Below are 16,648 nucleotides of genomic sequence, written 5' to 3'. Positions count from 1 at the left end.
CTTCAAAATGTTTGAAAACAAACATTTAGAGCAGTAATTGAGTAAAATATCATAAGATTAAAATTTTTAAAGTTTCATCTCCCCATATTTCAGAACAACTAATCTGTGATAGAAATGAAGTTCAAGATCTATTTATAAACCAAATATTAAAATAACCTTATGCACTTTCTTACCTTTTTTCTCAGAGCTACAAACAAATAGTAAAACAGTTCCTCAAAGTTCCAGAAACATTGAAATACCCACAGTAGGGCTAAAGCATTACGGATATATATAATTGATGAACACTGAGGGGGAAAACTGATTTTAAAAAACAAACAAACAATATACTAACAGACTTTAAAAAATGAGGTTACTGAGGGCACTAGCAAAAAACAGTAAAGGAACAAGAAAGAAAAGCAATTTAACACAACCCACAACAGCAATTCTTTGACAGCTATAAAAGATTCCGTCTTGAATGACCTTACTCATCTGTGCTGTAAAGGAAATGACCTGAGGCACTACAGCACCAGCCACTCTCTCACAACCCATGCCTCTCAAAATGAACAAAGGAGATTGAAGCAGCACTTATGTGATGTTGAGATAGAACCCGAGAAGAGATTTTTAGTTTTAATAAGAGTTTTTTGGTAGGCCTACTTGCAACACAATTAAGTCATGTAAGTGCCATAGATTACAAATGTTCCTTGATCTAGAATGTAACACGCACAAAAAATAATAATAAGGATGACAGATATTTGATAGGAAAGAAGGAAGCAAACTACATTAGAGCACCCGCCAACCACCCACACATGAAAAGAGAATCAAGGTGAAAAAGAATTGTCTGAAGTTTGGGCAAGTATACTGATTTACTTTCCAGCCTGTAAAAAAAACGATAGTCCTGCTCCATACTTGTCTCACCTTAAAATTTAGCTACCTTCGCCTTAAAGTATTTTACTTGAAAATAGGGAGTAGGCATGACCAAGAAAAACAAACATGTTTGTTCCACAGCAATCTTGTTCGAAGCAATCAAAAAGAAGACATCACCTTCAAAAAATGTGGCACAGTTGTCAACGTTATACACATTCCACAAACTGAGAAATGCGCTTCACCCAATTTACACTACAGCGGGGAAGGGATTGGTCATCTGCACATATTTGTGACAGTTGCAAAATGTACAGTCAAGCACCTTCTACTACTCTCTCTGCCAACATCTCAAATAAATTGATGACAATTAACTTAGGCCACACATAAATTAGGAAGTGATGTTTTTTACAAAAATGACAAACTGAAATGCAAATCACAGACAATTTGCTACCACAGCACTGATGGCCAAGAATGAAAAGAAAATAAGAAAATGCTGAAGACAAAGACCAGTATTGAACAACAAATGGAAGACACGTAAAGCATGGAAACAACTGAAGTGAAAAAAACAAACAAACAAGAAACAATAAATCTATTTCCATCAACACGATTTTTCTCCCTCAAGTTATCGATGTTCTAAATGTATATCAATATACGTCTCAAACGTATTTGATATATATGATATCCATGTCTGCCTTTGCCCCGACATCATACAGACCATGCACAACATATCTTTTCTCAAATAAATGTCCACTTTCCCTTGGCAGATAATAACCCGTATATGTGGAGCAAAATTCACCAAGAAGAAGCTACAGGAACTTATGGTCCAGTAAAATCTTTTTCCACACAGTAAAGGATGTGACACAGAGCCTATGGCATTAGACCCTATGCATGCTTTGTGAAGGGTAGCCTTCAAGAAACCACTGTTACTCAGGCAACAAAAAAAAAATTTTAATATAAAAAACCCAAAAACAAAACAAAAATGTGAGAGAAAATGGACAACATGGCAAAAAATGGACAGACATTGACGGGGTCAAAACTAGTTATTTTTTTAGATTGTTGTATAATTGGGGAAAAGGGGGAGAGCTGTTTGGATTGCTTATCACAAGGCCAGAGCATCAACATATTACATAATTTGTTTTTCACGTTTCCTTGCACCTTTATTCAACAGGAACATCAATCTGATAAGCATGTGCACGTATAATATATCATCCCCCTCCTCCCTGCCACCTTTCCCCCCTTCCCCCCTGAAACATAGTGATTAGTCTCCTTCCAAACAATCCAGAATTCACTAAAGTGTAAACAGGGTTTCAAAGCAATACAAGTGCAACCCCTTCTCATTCCTGACACACATCCCCCCCACCCTACCCCCCTCCAACACACACACTTTTTTTTTAACCAAACCAAAATGAACGGGGGAAAAAGCACAGAAACCCACAGATTAATTCAAATATAATCTCAACAATGAAAGTAAATTTGCATAAATTATGTACACAAAGTTGTAATAATATAAAACAAGAAAACAAAAGGTAAAGCAGTCTAAACCTCTACACCACAATGTCAATGGTAAATAAATTAGAAAGCAGGGAATAAAAGCATGCAAAAAGTGTTATATACAAAATGATCTTCAACTTAAAGTCATTATGGTACAGCAAAATGCGTAAAGAACAATGTTCAAGTGCATATTTTAAACTAAAAATGTACACAAACGATGACCTTCTACTTACAATACCATGATTCATAGCCTCCCTCTCATAGGGTAGCATAGGTTGATTTTCTAAAAATTAAATAGAAAACAATAGCCCAAAAAAAACCTATCGTCTCCATGAAAACTGAAGTAAATGCCTTCAAGAAAGATTTTTTTACCAGTATTTTTCTGTTTTCATAACACATTAAAAGTATAGAACCATCTGTTGCTTATCTTATTCCATCTCAGGAATTATATGTCCAGCTAGCTCTACTCATCATACAATAGCGTGTCTGTTCCGATAAATCAGAAACTATTGCATTACAACGCATTTACCAAATTGACTCTGAGCAGAAGAAAAAAGAATGAAGAGAAAAAAGAAGTAAGACTCCCTGACAGCAGTGAAAAATATGCCCTCTTGTTTGGTGTTTGCTTTAAAAAAAAAGTAATAATGTATAGTACATGTAAAGACTAAATATTAAAGCTACAAAAAAAAACAAGTTGCATAAATAAAGTCTGCCCTGCGGCACAGTCAAAAATAAAATGCAAACAATAACAGTGAAGGGTAAACAAAAGACTTGTTAAAAACCAATGTTAACGTTAAAGCTCAGACGAAAAAGACATTTTCCACAGTAACCGCAGATCTAGAGGAGAAGTCACACCTTTGAGCTGTCTTATGAGCATGATCAGTAATATTCCGAAAGACATGAAAATTCAGATCAAATGCACTTGCGACAAGTTCGTAAATATCATATAAAAGTATGAAAACCGTCTTTCTTGTAGTTATTCTTCAACTCCCTCCCATAAATATAATCAAAGATGGTACATAGCAAGATAGTTCACTCAGCCAAAAAGGTGTCTGCGGAGGTCCGCGCATTGGTTCAGATGGCGCTGCAGTCTTTATTTTGAAGCTCTCTTTTGTTTCTCCAGAAGAAGAATAGGAATAGCACAGTTTGTTAGTTTCACTTTTGTTGCTTTTCACACAAGTAGAGTAGCTCTGTTCACAAAGTCCGCACTTTTTCAAAGAGGGCGCCACCGAATTTTGAGGACACTTTTTTAATTGGCTCAAAGAGAGGAGTGAACTATGTTGTTATGAACGACCTTTGATATTATAAAGAAAAAGCATTCGCCAGTAGCGTTTTGCAGTGCAATGTTAGGCTCCATGATCAGTAGCAAGCCTCTCCCCACAGTTGCTTCATTTATGTGACATATCAGACATAGGTTGCTTTCACTGTGATAATGATTCAATCTGATCAAAATATAATAATAATGAATAGCTTGAATACCGTTTACTGAGTGCGAAAGTGACCGTAATCATAGAAACCACGGAAAAAGTTGCAACAGGTCCTTTATAGTGTGACGTGTGACATATTTCAACAAATTTGTAAACCACATGGTAAAGTTCTCATTCTGAAGGCAACAAAAAAACACATTTTTATCAGGAACTTCCATTTTTACTCCTCCATGTCCTCCAGCCTTTGTTCATGTGTCGAAAGTCAAAATACTAACAATGGTTTGGAAAATCCCAAATTTCCAGAAATGCTCTACAACATCAATAGATGAGCAGATGTGGTTTGGAGACAGAACAGTGGAATCAATAATGACCACATAGAAATAGATCTACTTAGTATATATAACAGTGTGCATGTACCTTCATTGTTATGAATATTGTCAGAATTCCTGTTTCTTTCAGCTGCCATCTTACAAGAAAATAATGTTTGTCATTCTCCTGACAGTAGGCTTTCATTACTTTATTCATATCACATAAACAGTAACACACCTGCACACATACACTGACACTCTCCTCTCTCTCATACAAACACACACAATGTTGTCCAAAAAATATATAATCATCATTGTCAAACAAATCCAAAATATTATTCATTGTCAAAAATCAATTGCATTGAATCATCTTGATGGCCTTGTTCCTGGCAGAAAAACTTGTCAGTGACAGCCAAGCACAAACTATCCCCTACAAAAAGTGACGAGGATCGAAGCCGCAATAGCTCTACTGACTAGACGAAGACAGATCAAGAGCAGAGTCTGTTTGTTCACCTTAGGGAGCCTGAGAAACCTGTAAGCTCCGAGTGGTCTAGTCTGCTCCAGAGGGAAACTGGCTCAGTGACGAAATGCCCACAGCTAATGGTTTAACATTCAGAGTTCAAAAAGGCTGAGGAAGAGTGCAGGGTGGGGGTGGGGTCTGTCTCATTTCCGTTCAACTAGCTGGGCTCGCAGGCAAATCGCAAAACCAAGATCTGGGGATAATGTAGTCCAGGAAATTCTCCTGTGGAAACAATAACAGATGGTATGAGAAGATTGGAAGACTGGCATTGCCTCATAAGGCTCTTGCTTGAGGAAAAAAGGTTGTAGGTTTAGATGCAGTAGTGATAAAGCTTCGGTCAAAATAAAAAATTATGTTATAAGAGGCAGCATCTGAGACAAGACACAGCCAGTTTCAGAAAGACATGAAAATTCCTTGAACAAAATCTTATTCTATCAGGGATTAAACTTCCAGGTTAACTTTTTTAACCCTGAATTCCTGAACCTACTGTGATTCCAAACCTAAGCACCTATCCCCGATGTTGATGGCTGAAGCCGATCAGCTCAACAAACACTTCACAAACAGCTTCAGTTTAGCTTTAGTAAGTGTTTTACCGCACTTGTAACTTTAAAAAGTCATATAAGTGCCGAAGCTTAGAGGTGCTTCAAGACAGTAGCAAACACAAAAAAGGAGGAGGAGAGATAAGGACGATAGATGTTTGATAGGAAAGAAGAAGAAAGCCGTACCAGAGCACCTGCCAACCACCCACTCAAACAGCTTCAAACACAGTTCTTTCCTTCAAACTTCAAAACACTGACCCACGATTACTTCTTGTGTTTAATCCCACACTGAACAGCTTGTTGTATTCTCATTGAACAGATATAGAACTGCACAAATGGGAAAGGGTGTTGCCGATCCCTCTATAACGGGATCTCAGAGCACAGGGAAATAACAGCTATCCCACTAAAGCGGCATTTCGAGTTCAAAGGGTTAAGCACACTTGTTCAAACCTCTGTGTTCATCTGACTGCATAAAAAGAATTTGCAGACACAATAAATAGCTCATCATATAGAAACAAAGGGCAGCCAAGAGAGAAGATCACCCTGTGTTATGTGAAGACCTCCATCCATATTCATTATGAGACAAACACAATGCTCTTACATGGGAATTTCAGACCTCCATCCATATTCATTATGAGACAAACACAATGCTCTTACATGGGAATTTCAGACCTCCATCCATATTCATTATGAGACAAACACAATGCTCTTACATGGGAATTTCAGACCTCCATCCATATTCATTATGAGACAAACACAATGCTCTTACATGGGAATTTCAGACCTCCATCCATATTCATTATGAGACAAACACAATGCTCTTACATGGGAATTTCAGACCTCCATCCATATTCATTATGAGACAAACACAATGCTCCTACATGGGAATTTCAGTCAACAGTTGAACTGTTCAGACACTGTACATGAAGAAAAAAAAAAAAAAAAACACTAACCGACGTGTTTTGTTTAAGAAAGAGATTTACGGGACTTGCAAACACAATCAGATCATATAAGTGCCGAAGATAAGAGGTGTTAAAAAAAAGCGTGACAAACACAAAAAAAGGAGGAGAGATAAGGATGTTAAATGTCTGATAGGAAAGAAGGAGCACACCACACTAAAGCACCCACCAACCACCAACAAGAATTCAGACTCTGATACACGAAGAAACGAGAAATAAAAACAGTTAACTGGCGTGTAAAGGCAGAAAGTCTGTTCCCTGCCACAATACTTACCGTACTGACGGGGCAGTTCTGTCTGGCATAGAACTCCATGCTGTAAAGACACATGAGCATGCCATTGCCGATGAACAAAGCCACCCACATGAAGACGTTCCAGCTGCGATTTGAACCCTTGTCCGTCAGGAAAATGAAGCCAACTGTGAGCACAAACAAATTTTTAAAAAAAAAACATGAACAGAGACAAAGGCATTGAGATCACTCATTTCACAGGTTATTTTCATCACCTCAAACACAAGCAACCGCAGTACTGGAAAATTTTCAGTTCAATCTGAGCAAGATTTTTAAAAAATCATACCAATACAATAAGTCATATTGGATTGAGAAAGAGCATGAGGAGGAAGAAAGAAATGTAAAGAGAGGGAAACAAGAAGCACATCAGCATGATGATGGCAATCTAGTCCAGGGAAAAGCAAGACAGAGAATCAACAAAGAGCATTTTAAAAAAAGATCAACTTGTGGTGCCCTCCAACCATCCGCTGATAACGGCTATCATTTGTTAGGTACAGGTCATCACAACAGTAACAATAATGAGAAATAGACAGAGCAGATTGCATCACAGGGCCAAATCAACTATCCTGGCATTGCGACTTACATCCGGCTCCAGCAAACATGATGAAGAGAACCGGGTAGAAGAACTTGAAGGTGACGGTCAAAATGTACTCATGGAAAACTGCAGAGATGAGGAACACGCATGCCATAGCGCCGGCACGGTTCCCAGCTCCAATCAACTGGGGAAACAAACGAGATGGTTTAAAAACGATTTTGAAAATCAACTGAGCCATCATCAACACAGTTGTAAGAAAGAATCTGTACTTATACCTACAAGAGAATGTGACACTAGATGGGTTGGAAATTTGAATTCTGGGGAATATTTGAAGCTATTTGTACATTAGTGAGTATGTTTGAATGATAAAGTGTGCGCTTTTGTATGTTAGTGGACAGATAAAGATGAATGACTGCACGAGGCAGGGGTAGGCCATGAGAGACATGGAGGAGATGTGTGGAAAGGGACATGAGAGAGATGAAGCTCACTTGGAGCGTGCTAGGAAAGATGGCCCAGGAAAGAGATAAATGGAAGGAGCTTGTATGTGGCCTATACCCTGCCAGGGGTGAAAGGCATTGATGATGACTAGTTTAAAATGAACAGCTTGTCTAATATTAATGTATTTAATCAGGAAGGGCTTTTTAGGCTCCTTACCATTATCTTTGTATAATAAGGGCATACAGCTCAAAACAAGAGATGGCGCTCATATGACCTTATGCAACTAATGAATATGAGTTAGATAAAACAAAAAATACCTACAGCAGATGCCTTAAACTTATCAAGCTGTAAAGGGGCCACCGGTGTACCATTAACATTAGGGGGCTTTTTTACTCGAAATAACATAAATTCAATATCAAAAAGCTCATTTTTAGCTCTTAAAACTTCAACCCTCTAATAATTTCAAAGCCTTAACGAAGTCACCATAACCCTAAAAAAGACTGTGATTTCCGGACACCGGTCAGCTTTATTAACCTTGCAGATATCCTTGTAGATGTAGGTGTACAGCCAGTCATGCACCACCACGTTCCAGGTTCTGTAGTAGTTGGAGAATGTTGTAGAGTTCCACCAGTCCTACAACAGTACACAAAAGCGTAAAAAATGAAAAACTGAAGACATGAATGTCTTAGATAAGTGAGTAACAAACAGTAGAGTTTATATACACAATTTACAATGTATGTTCTTGCCCTAGTAAAAGCAACCATGATGCTGATTTTGAATAACAGATTATTAAGAGAATACATTTAATAATGACAAATCTCTTTTCTATTTTAAGAAAAAAAAACATAGCAAGAAACCTGTATTTTATTGCCAAAGAAAGAAACTATTTTAAAAGCTTTTCCAGAAATTGAACTTGCTTCTTTGACCTTTCTGTAAAAAAACACTCTGCCTCTTGCCAATTTGCCTGCCTGAGTTGTTTTGTTTCCAAGCCAAGTATCGCTGTCTTGTTACTATCTTCTGTTCGGCCTCCCACTTCCTCTCTTGCTTTCTAAGGAATACATTCCTCAGCAGAATCATGGCGTTCGATATTAGATTCTCTAATCCTTTTGGTTTTGAGGCAAAGAGAGTAGTGTCGTCTACGTATGTTGACCACCCCAGCAAAACGCTAAAGTGCCAAATACAAAATATCTCGGAAGTTTTTCACAAAAAATAATAGGGATTCTTACAATCAGAATATTTGCATGATTATGCCATGTTTTGTGCGGCTTCAACAATGGCAGCACCAATAGTTGATAAAGCAACTGCGACATATTAGCTACTATTTTATTATAAAACATGTACAGAACACATTATACGTACAGTAACATAAAACCACATAAATTCTTCATATAAACTTTGACACATTAGTAATGTGACAATAAATTAATTAAAACAAAAGTTTAATTAAATAGATCCATGCCATCTCCATAACAGACCTTGTAAAACAAACGATCACCAAAGCGTAACATTTCAGCAAAAGCATTCAGCCAGGAATGAAGAATGGCAAAAAATCCTGAAAATGCACAAAACAACAAAATTATTTCAAACATAACAATTATCATTAGAAAGCAAAGAAAGAAAAGTACTGCATAACTGTTTTCCAAAACAAATCATCTAAAGCTACCTTCAAAAACATATAATAATTGTCTTATGACAGTGTTTATGCTAAAAGAAAAACTGGAATAAAAATTAAACATTTCATATATGATGTATGCCTACTAGACAATGGTGCATTACAAATTTCCTTAAGAATTCAATGAAAGAAATTGACAAATTTTAAAAAGACACATACAATGAAAATCCAATTCAATGTTCAAACCATAGTTCAGCTCTATTTCACAACTTCTTCATAAAATGCAAAAGCTTGTTCAAAGCAAAAACACTAATCTTGCACTATATATGCCTAATCTCTGATGCTGAAATTTAACTTTACAACATGTTCTCTGTTTTGCAAATAAAAACTAGGTGAGTACATGGGATGTCCCCAACCCTCTGGTCAAAAAAAGGTGGCAATTGAGTGAACACTTGCAAGGTAAGTAGCCTTTAAATTTTGCTTTAAAATCCATCACAGCAAATAATATGGAATTTACAAAAGGAGAGAAAGGTACTATTTGACCCCAAAAAATTAATAGCTATCTATTTTTAATAAAAAATGCGGTACTAAGTAAGCCATAAGACTGGTCTTTTCTAAAGATTTGTGGCTCATTTCAAGTAGTGGACAACATAATCAACAGCAGTGTTTCAAGTTTGTGTTGGTGGCCTTCCAACACAAAAGTGGTCAACTTTTCCTATTGTTCCAGGACAGGCAAATTTTCCTTGTCAATTTTCCAAACAAAATCCAGCCAGAAAATCTGATACAATCATAAAATCACTTTCCAAAATTATGCCCTATCAAAAACAGATCCAGTCCGAAAACTCTGTTTTGTTCATTCAAAACAAACCACAAAATTTAAACCTTATAAGACCCTACATCAAGTAATCAAAACAAAAAATAGACCCACAAAAATCTGATCTGATCTCATCAAAGCTAAAAAGCAAGCAGTCAACACTCCCTGCAACCCACGAGGAGCTCACCAATAAATAAGACGAGTGTAGCCGGCATCATGCATCCAAAGACAGATAGAAGGAATGCTTTAGGAGTGATGTGCTCGCTGTTGAAGTTCTGGAAGACCGGTACACAGAACCTCTCAAAGATGTAGTAGGTGTAGAAGAGACAGGCCAGGACTTGGGTGAAATTGGTGACTACATATCTCCAGCATATCGTCTGAGTCCTAAAGTGTGGGGGGGGAGACAAAAATAACAGATTAAAATTTTAAAATTGGAAGGTTGGAGTAATGTAGCTGTTGCTGCCATCAAGTTAACAGAGAACTTCTTGCATGATAGTGGAACATCGAGAATTGGGCTGCTAACAAATACCATGAATAAAGTTTTGCAGTTTTAAAGTTGTTCCACTTTTCCCACCATAGGGCTTCTCCACGAGAGATTAAGTAAAACTAGGGATACTATTATCTTCATCATTATCTTTTGAACAGAACTGAAAACACTTTTGTGTTCTATTTTCTCTCTCCCGAGAATCAAAAATACATTTTCCAGGAATCTCCAGGAATTGCTAATATGTGGCATTTTGCTTGCTTCAGTAATGACTGATGTTTAGCGCCCTAAAACACAGGATACAGTACGAAGAATAAAACATTTCTGTTAGCTTATTACCTTGGGTAGTTGTCTCTGTACACTAATGTTGGGGAGAACAAAAAGTAGAGATACTTGGAGAAGTCCGGACACCCGTTACTGCTGCCATCGTCTTTGTCACGGTCTGTGGCAAAAAAAGTTAACAAATGAAAGCATGCTTGAGGGATAAACTATAAAACTTTAAACTGCTTTGCCATTAAATTTAGAGAAACCTGTTAGACAAACTGGCTTTTCCCCTGGAAAATACTGCCCTTTTCCATTTTGTAAACAAGGTAAGCTATCAATGAGTTATAATGATTAAATTTGATAAATGTTCCATGAGATTTTTTGAAACAACATCAATGCTTATGAATTTTAAAAGCTTCCATACTACTGGGATTGTCACACTCAACCAAAAGCATGACTTATTAAATTTCATCCATTCAATCTGGACGCACAATTCACTAAAAATGTAACAATTCACTAAAAATGTAATCCTGCAGAGGAAAACAAAGACATTTTGTTCAGCAACTGAGAAAACAAGCCAACGTTATGAAAATTGTTAATCTATGAGAGACTTTCTCATGAACAAAGTCCATGCAATCACAACACTGTCTACACAATCTCTAGCACCATCCATGCATTCATTGACTCATTATCATAATATCTCTTGCATACTCTACCCACTTTCTACATCTTTTCAACCTCTATTGAGGTCTACTGAATCTGTAACAGTCTCCACAACAGCTGGTACCGTCTATGCAATCTCTGCCAAAGCTTAAACAATCTTTGGCAGTCTCCATAACAACTAGCACTATTTACATTATCACCCACCCACCCATGCTATACAACATGGGAGTGCTCTTACACTGTTGACAAAAATCAACTCTCCTGGAACAGGTCAGTGATTCACTTTTAAGACTTGAGAGCAAATTTGTATTTGAACCTTCACATTAAAGTATTTTTGAGCCTCCAACAAAGAAAAAGCATGCCTCAAAACTTCATTGCACTTACCATCATCTTTTTTCTTATACATGACCTTGGCTGTGTTCTCACGGATAAATGCGTGGGTTTTCATTATCAATCGTGTCTGGAAAAAAAAACAGGCAGAAAAATGTCAAATGCTAATATATATATATATAGATATATATTGTGAAATAAATATAATATAGTAACACAATTTATAGGGAAACTGCAGAGAGAGAGAGAGAGAGAGAGAGAGAGAGAGAGAAAGAGAGAGAGAGAGGGAGAGGGAGAGGGAGAGGGAGAGGGAGAGGGAGAGGGAGGGAGGGAGGGAGGGAGGGGGAGGGAGAGAGAGAGAGAGAGAGAGAGTATTGTCAAGTTGTCTACTGTCCAAAAGGACAAATACAGCTGTTTGCAAGGCAGGAATCACACTGAGGTATTTATGGGTCTATTATTTTTTTTCACCTAAAAAAAAACCTTGGTACATAGATCAACATGACAAGTCACAGTAAGTTGAGAGAAAAAGGAACAACCATCAACACCATAACTGGTTAGTGTATGAGAAGCAGAAACCCCTTCCACTATCCCTCACTACCTCTCCCCCCTTCACTACCTCTCCCCCCTTCACTATCTCTCCCACCCCCCTACCCCACCCCTTCCCCATCAGTTAACCTTATTCTCCTCTAAAATCCCAAGTCAGTCAGGAAACATTTCATGGTCCTTACCTGTTCTGTAGTAATGATCACAGAGGAAGCCGGGGGCAGATCGTGCTCAATTAGGTACCAGAGAGGGATGAATAGGAAGGCTAGCTGATAGACAACCACCAGACCAATCCACACAAAGTCAAATAAACCTGAGGAAGATCAAACAGAAGGGAATGTGAGCTTTTGCTTGCATGTACATTTACCCTCCTAATCAGCACAAAGGTAGAGCACTAGGCCTTCTGATAATAGAATAGAAGAAGGAAGCCGGGAAAAAAATAATGAGAGGATATACTCCAAAGTAAACATCACAAAAATATATAGTCATACCTGCTCTACCGCCCACCTGTAAAAGACTATCACCTGTACAAACGGCCACTTCTCATTTCTCCTCTTGCATTCCTTGTTCATTTTACCATGACAGCATGTGACAGACTTTTCTCCTCATTAATGGGTGGTCATCTTAGAGAATTTCGACTTTATGCCCATGTATTTGATTCCATACTTCAAGCAGTTGCTTGCACCCATTTTTAGTGAGCAGTGTGCTTTATTCATTACCTCCTAACTCTTGGAAATGTGGGGGGAGGGGGATGTAAGCAAAGGGGTACTTGTCTTGTAATTTTCGACATCAGATCTATTATAATAAGAAAAAAACCCGACCAGGGGATGACACACTGAAGCCCAGCCTTCATGGACTTTCTTTTTTTAACAAAAAAAGGATTAAATAAAATATAAAAGGGAACCATTATAGCAAAACAAAAACAAGAAAAATGCTAAAAACTGTTGAGACAACAACTATATCATCAAAATGAGGAGTATATTGACAACAAAAATGACATTTTGAAAACCCACAATATATTAGCTACTAAAGGTAACACATGAAACTGCATATGTATATTCCACTAGAGAGGGAAAAAATATTAATATCTGTTGCTTTAACAGTAATTTACCCGCATTTCCAGGTCTACGCTGTGTGGCCCAGTAGTAAAACGCCGGGTACACAATGAGAAGAGTACTCAGCTGCATGACCACCCACATCACCATGACCTTTGGGAACTTCCCAAAAGCCCACTGGATCATGCCAAAGTTGAGACTGAACCTGAAAGGAGGAAATAAAAACTTTGTCAATGTCAGAAAAGTCAGTTTGAAAACATATCTAATTTTTTAAAGTATAAATACGCTAAATCACAACAGTTTTTAATCGCATTTTATTCATTTTCTATTTTTTGTGATTTTTTGTTTTTGACGTTTGTTTCAGTAGGTTTTACGGCACTCGCAACTGCATAAGGTCATATGAGCGCCAAGGGGTGGGTGTCAACAGAGAAATCTTTACAGGGAATCAGACTTACTCTGCTCACCTCGCTAGCTTCAACAGCACAAAGTCTGCTTCGACTTTCAAGGCACCCCGGAAATAGCAGGTCACAAGAGTGTGACAAACATACAAAGGAAGTAGAGGAAAATGACAATAGTAAGGATTAGGAAAGAAAAAGCAGCAGTTCCCTGTTGTAGATCAGGCACAGTTTTGAGCGTGACATGATGAATCAGCCCATTTACAATTCTACAGTGCATGAATGAGAAATGTCCCCCCTTTGGGAATGGCCTAAAGACACTACAGTCAGTGGCATTGCCCCGAAAAGGGGGGGGGGGGGGGGGTCTTTTTGAGTGGTGAATCACAATGATAGAAACTTATAAAACAGCAATGATATATTCAGACCTGTAAGACATCCATAAAAGCATTCGAAACTAGAAACAAGCTGAAATATGTTTGCACACAGACTCTCACATACACACACAAACACTTTTTCACTTACACACACATAGACAGGCACAGTTGCAGTCTACGTTATGTCAGAAGAGCTCCAACAACAACATATCATCAGTAGTTACCCCTGCCTACATACACATGAAAACAAATGAGCATGCTTAGTCACATGCTAACACATACATGTACATACACACTCATTCCCTCATAGTCATATGCACACAAATAAAAAGCCAAGATAATTCTTCGCGCTGATCATAAACCACTTCCAGGAGCGAGCTATTATCGTTGTCTGTGGTGTAGCAGTTAGGCACTTTGCCATCAAATGTAGAAGACATGAGTTCCATGATCCTCTATGGGGAGTTTTTTTCATTATTGAGTATATTCACCTGTCTCCAAGGATGTTGGTATCAAGACATAGACTGGCCTTGACAGCCAAGGTTGAAGCAGCCCGCCTCCTAAATGATCTATATAAATTTGATGGGGTGGTAAAACATCTACAATTACATTATACAGTCGAACCTACTTTAACAGCCACCTGTCCAAGACAATCCCACTTCATCCCTTGTATCTTTTGTATACTGTGAAATCCACCTGACCAAGTCAGCCACCTTTTGACCAAGTGGCCATCTTGGACAACTGCAATATACATGCAGTCCACTTGAACTGCACACATTTGATCTGAAAACAGCGATAAACTGAAAGAAACTTAAACCTCCGATTTCATTTTACCATTAAACAACCTTTCTAAACCGAAAACCCAGCTAAACCGGAAAAAAATCTGGCGATCCCACAGATTGACGTTTAAGCCAACTCCCCTGTAGAAAGCAAGCTATGGAAGAATCGTAGAGACACTTACGTTCCCTTCTCGAGGACATCGTACACGATGGTGTTGAGGCTGAACACGATGAGAATTGCCACAAAGATGTGGTAGATGGTCTGGATGTGGCTGATCTCAAACAGCTCCCTGGGGGAGAGAGCAAAAGAGCGGGGCAAATGTCACAGGTTACACAACAAGTCCAACTTCTCAAACAGCTTCAGGATCAGGATCAAACATGTTTTAAGTTTGGTTTTAGTAAGGTTTTACAGCGCTCGAAACTGCATTTATATAAGGTCATATGAGCGCCAAAGGGTGGATGTCAACAGAGAGGTCCAAACAGGGAATCAGGCTTACTCTGCTCACCGCTCTCACCTCAACAGCACAAAGTCTGCTTCGACTATCAAGGCACCCAGGAAATAGCAGTTCACGAGAGAGTGACAAACATACAAAAGGAGTAGAGGAAAAATGACGATAGTAAGGATGAGGAAAGAAAAAGCTGCAGTTCCCCAATGTTCTTCCAGCACAGTATGAGCATGACATTGATAAATCAGCCAATTTAAAATTCTACTGCGTATAAGAATATGTTAATATTCCTTGTTGGGAATGGCCTAAAGACACTTCAGTCAGTAGCACTGCCCTGGTGGGGGGAAAAATCACTCTTCTACACCCTCTAGATAAGTAACTGGGAAAAAAGTAAATATATTCTCCTGCTGTCTTTTACAGCCTAAAGACACCTATGTGATTGAGTTACAAACCCCAACCCAAAATAAATACAGATGGAACTTCTTAAGAAGAATGTATGAATAAAGTTCGAAAATGCACTGAAAGTTTGCTACGGGTGAGACCTGGGGCTTAGTTTTAGTATGAGTTTCACAGCACTTGCAACACAATTCGGTCATATAAGTACCGAAGATCAGAGGTGTCACAAAAGAGGTTTTTTTTTAATTGTTTAAAAGGAAAAGAAAAGAAAAAACTCTGGGCAGCCGCCCCTACATCATCTGCAAAAAAAAAGACTGCATACTACGCACTGTTAACTAGTAAAATAGTACACATGTAACCTGAGCTTTCAGGCACGCTGACGCCCGACATCAAAAGTTCCAAATAACTGAGTCATACTTAGGTACAGGACATTGGAAACACGACACTAGAGAAATAGATAGGACGAGAGAGCGGACAGAATGGGAATTCAAGACCACCTGCTACCGAAGGACGGCATGAAAAAGATGGATATTATTATCAAAGTTCGCAGCAGTAATGTGGTAACTGGCTTTTAGTTTGGATAGTGAAGAGTAGGTTTAAAAGTGAGTAACAATAGGTTGGTACAAAGGGGAAGACAGTCGCTGTTCCCCGGACCTCCGCATCATCGTCATCATCCTCATCATCATTATCCTCATCATCATCATCATCATCATCTTCACCATTACCATCACTATTATTATCACCATCATCCTCATCGCCATAATCACATTATATTGGCACCAAATCAGGCGTGCAAAGAAAAGGCAAGATAGACGAATAGAAACAAAAGAGGGAAAGAAAAAAAACCACATAGGACCTGCCAATGACGCCCTCCAAACACCCACAAAGGTAACTTAGGAAACAGGAAAAGCAAAACATGATGACATCAAATTTGTTGTTGATGCCATCCCTTATTGAGTGAACACACCATCTTATTTCGTCAGAAACAGGTTGGGAGAGAGAGAGACAGGGAGAGAGACAGGGAGAGAGACAGGGAGAGAGAGAGAGGGGGAGAGGGAGGGAGGGACGGATGGACGGACAGACAGACAGACAGACAGACAGACAGACAGACAGACAGACAGACAGGCAGGCAGGCAGACAGACAGACAGA

The 16,648-nt window shown here is 38.5% G+C and overlaps 1 protein-coding gene across 3 annotated transcripts in view; it reads right to left on the bottom strand.

The window, feature by feature from the left end:
- Positions 1-3,540: 3,540 nt before the first annotated feature.
- The window catches only part of LOC101851655 (sterol O-acyltransferase 1), a 48,623-nt gene continuing 35,515 nt past the window's right edge, over positions 3,541-16,648 (bottom strand). For all 3 annotated transcript variants that reach the window (XM_013084792.2, XM_013084793.2, XM_005102236.3), the window contains 11 exons: positions 14,839-14,946; positions 13,168-13,316; positions 12,242-12,369; positions 11,568-11,643; positions 10,596-10,698; positions 9,960-10,156; positions 8,822-8,898; positions 7,881-7,979; positions 6,957-7,092; positions 6,359-6,501; positions 3,541-4,808 (listed from right to left, as the gene is read on the bottom strand). In XM_013084792.2, coding sequence (XP_012940246.2) covers positions 4,740-4,808; positions 6,359-6,501; positions 6,957-7,092; positions 7,881-7,979; positions 8,822-8,898; positions 9,960-10,156; positions 10,596-10,698; positions 11,568-11,643; positions 12,242-12,369; positions 13,168-13,316; positions 14,839-14,946 — 1,285 coding nt within the window. In that variant the 3' untranslated portion in view covers positions 3,541-4,739. The remainder of the gene's footprint in view (positions 4,809-6,358; positions 6,502-6,956; positions 7,093-7,880; positions 7,980-8,821; positions 8,899-9,959; positions 10,157-10,595; positions 10,699-11,567; positions 11,644-12,241; positions 12,370-13,167; positions 13,317-14,838; positions 14,947-16,648) is intronic.

This window comes from Aplysia californica, unplaced genomic scaffold, assembly GCF_000002075.1.
Source record: "Aplysia californica isolate F4 #8 unplaced genomic scaffold, AplCal3.0 scaffold00318, whole genome shotgun sequence".
Classification (NCBI taxonomy): Eukaryota; Metazoa; Mollusca; class Gastropoda; order Aplysiida; family Aplysiidae; genus Aplysia; species Aplysia californica.
Note: the sequence above shows the minus strand (reverse complement) of the source record. Positions and strands in the feature narration are given on the sequence as shown.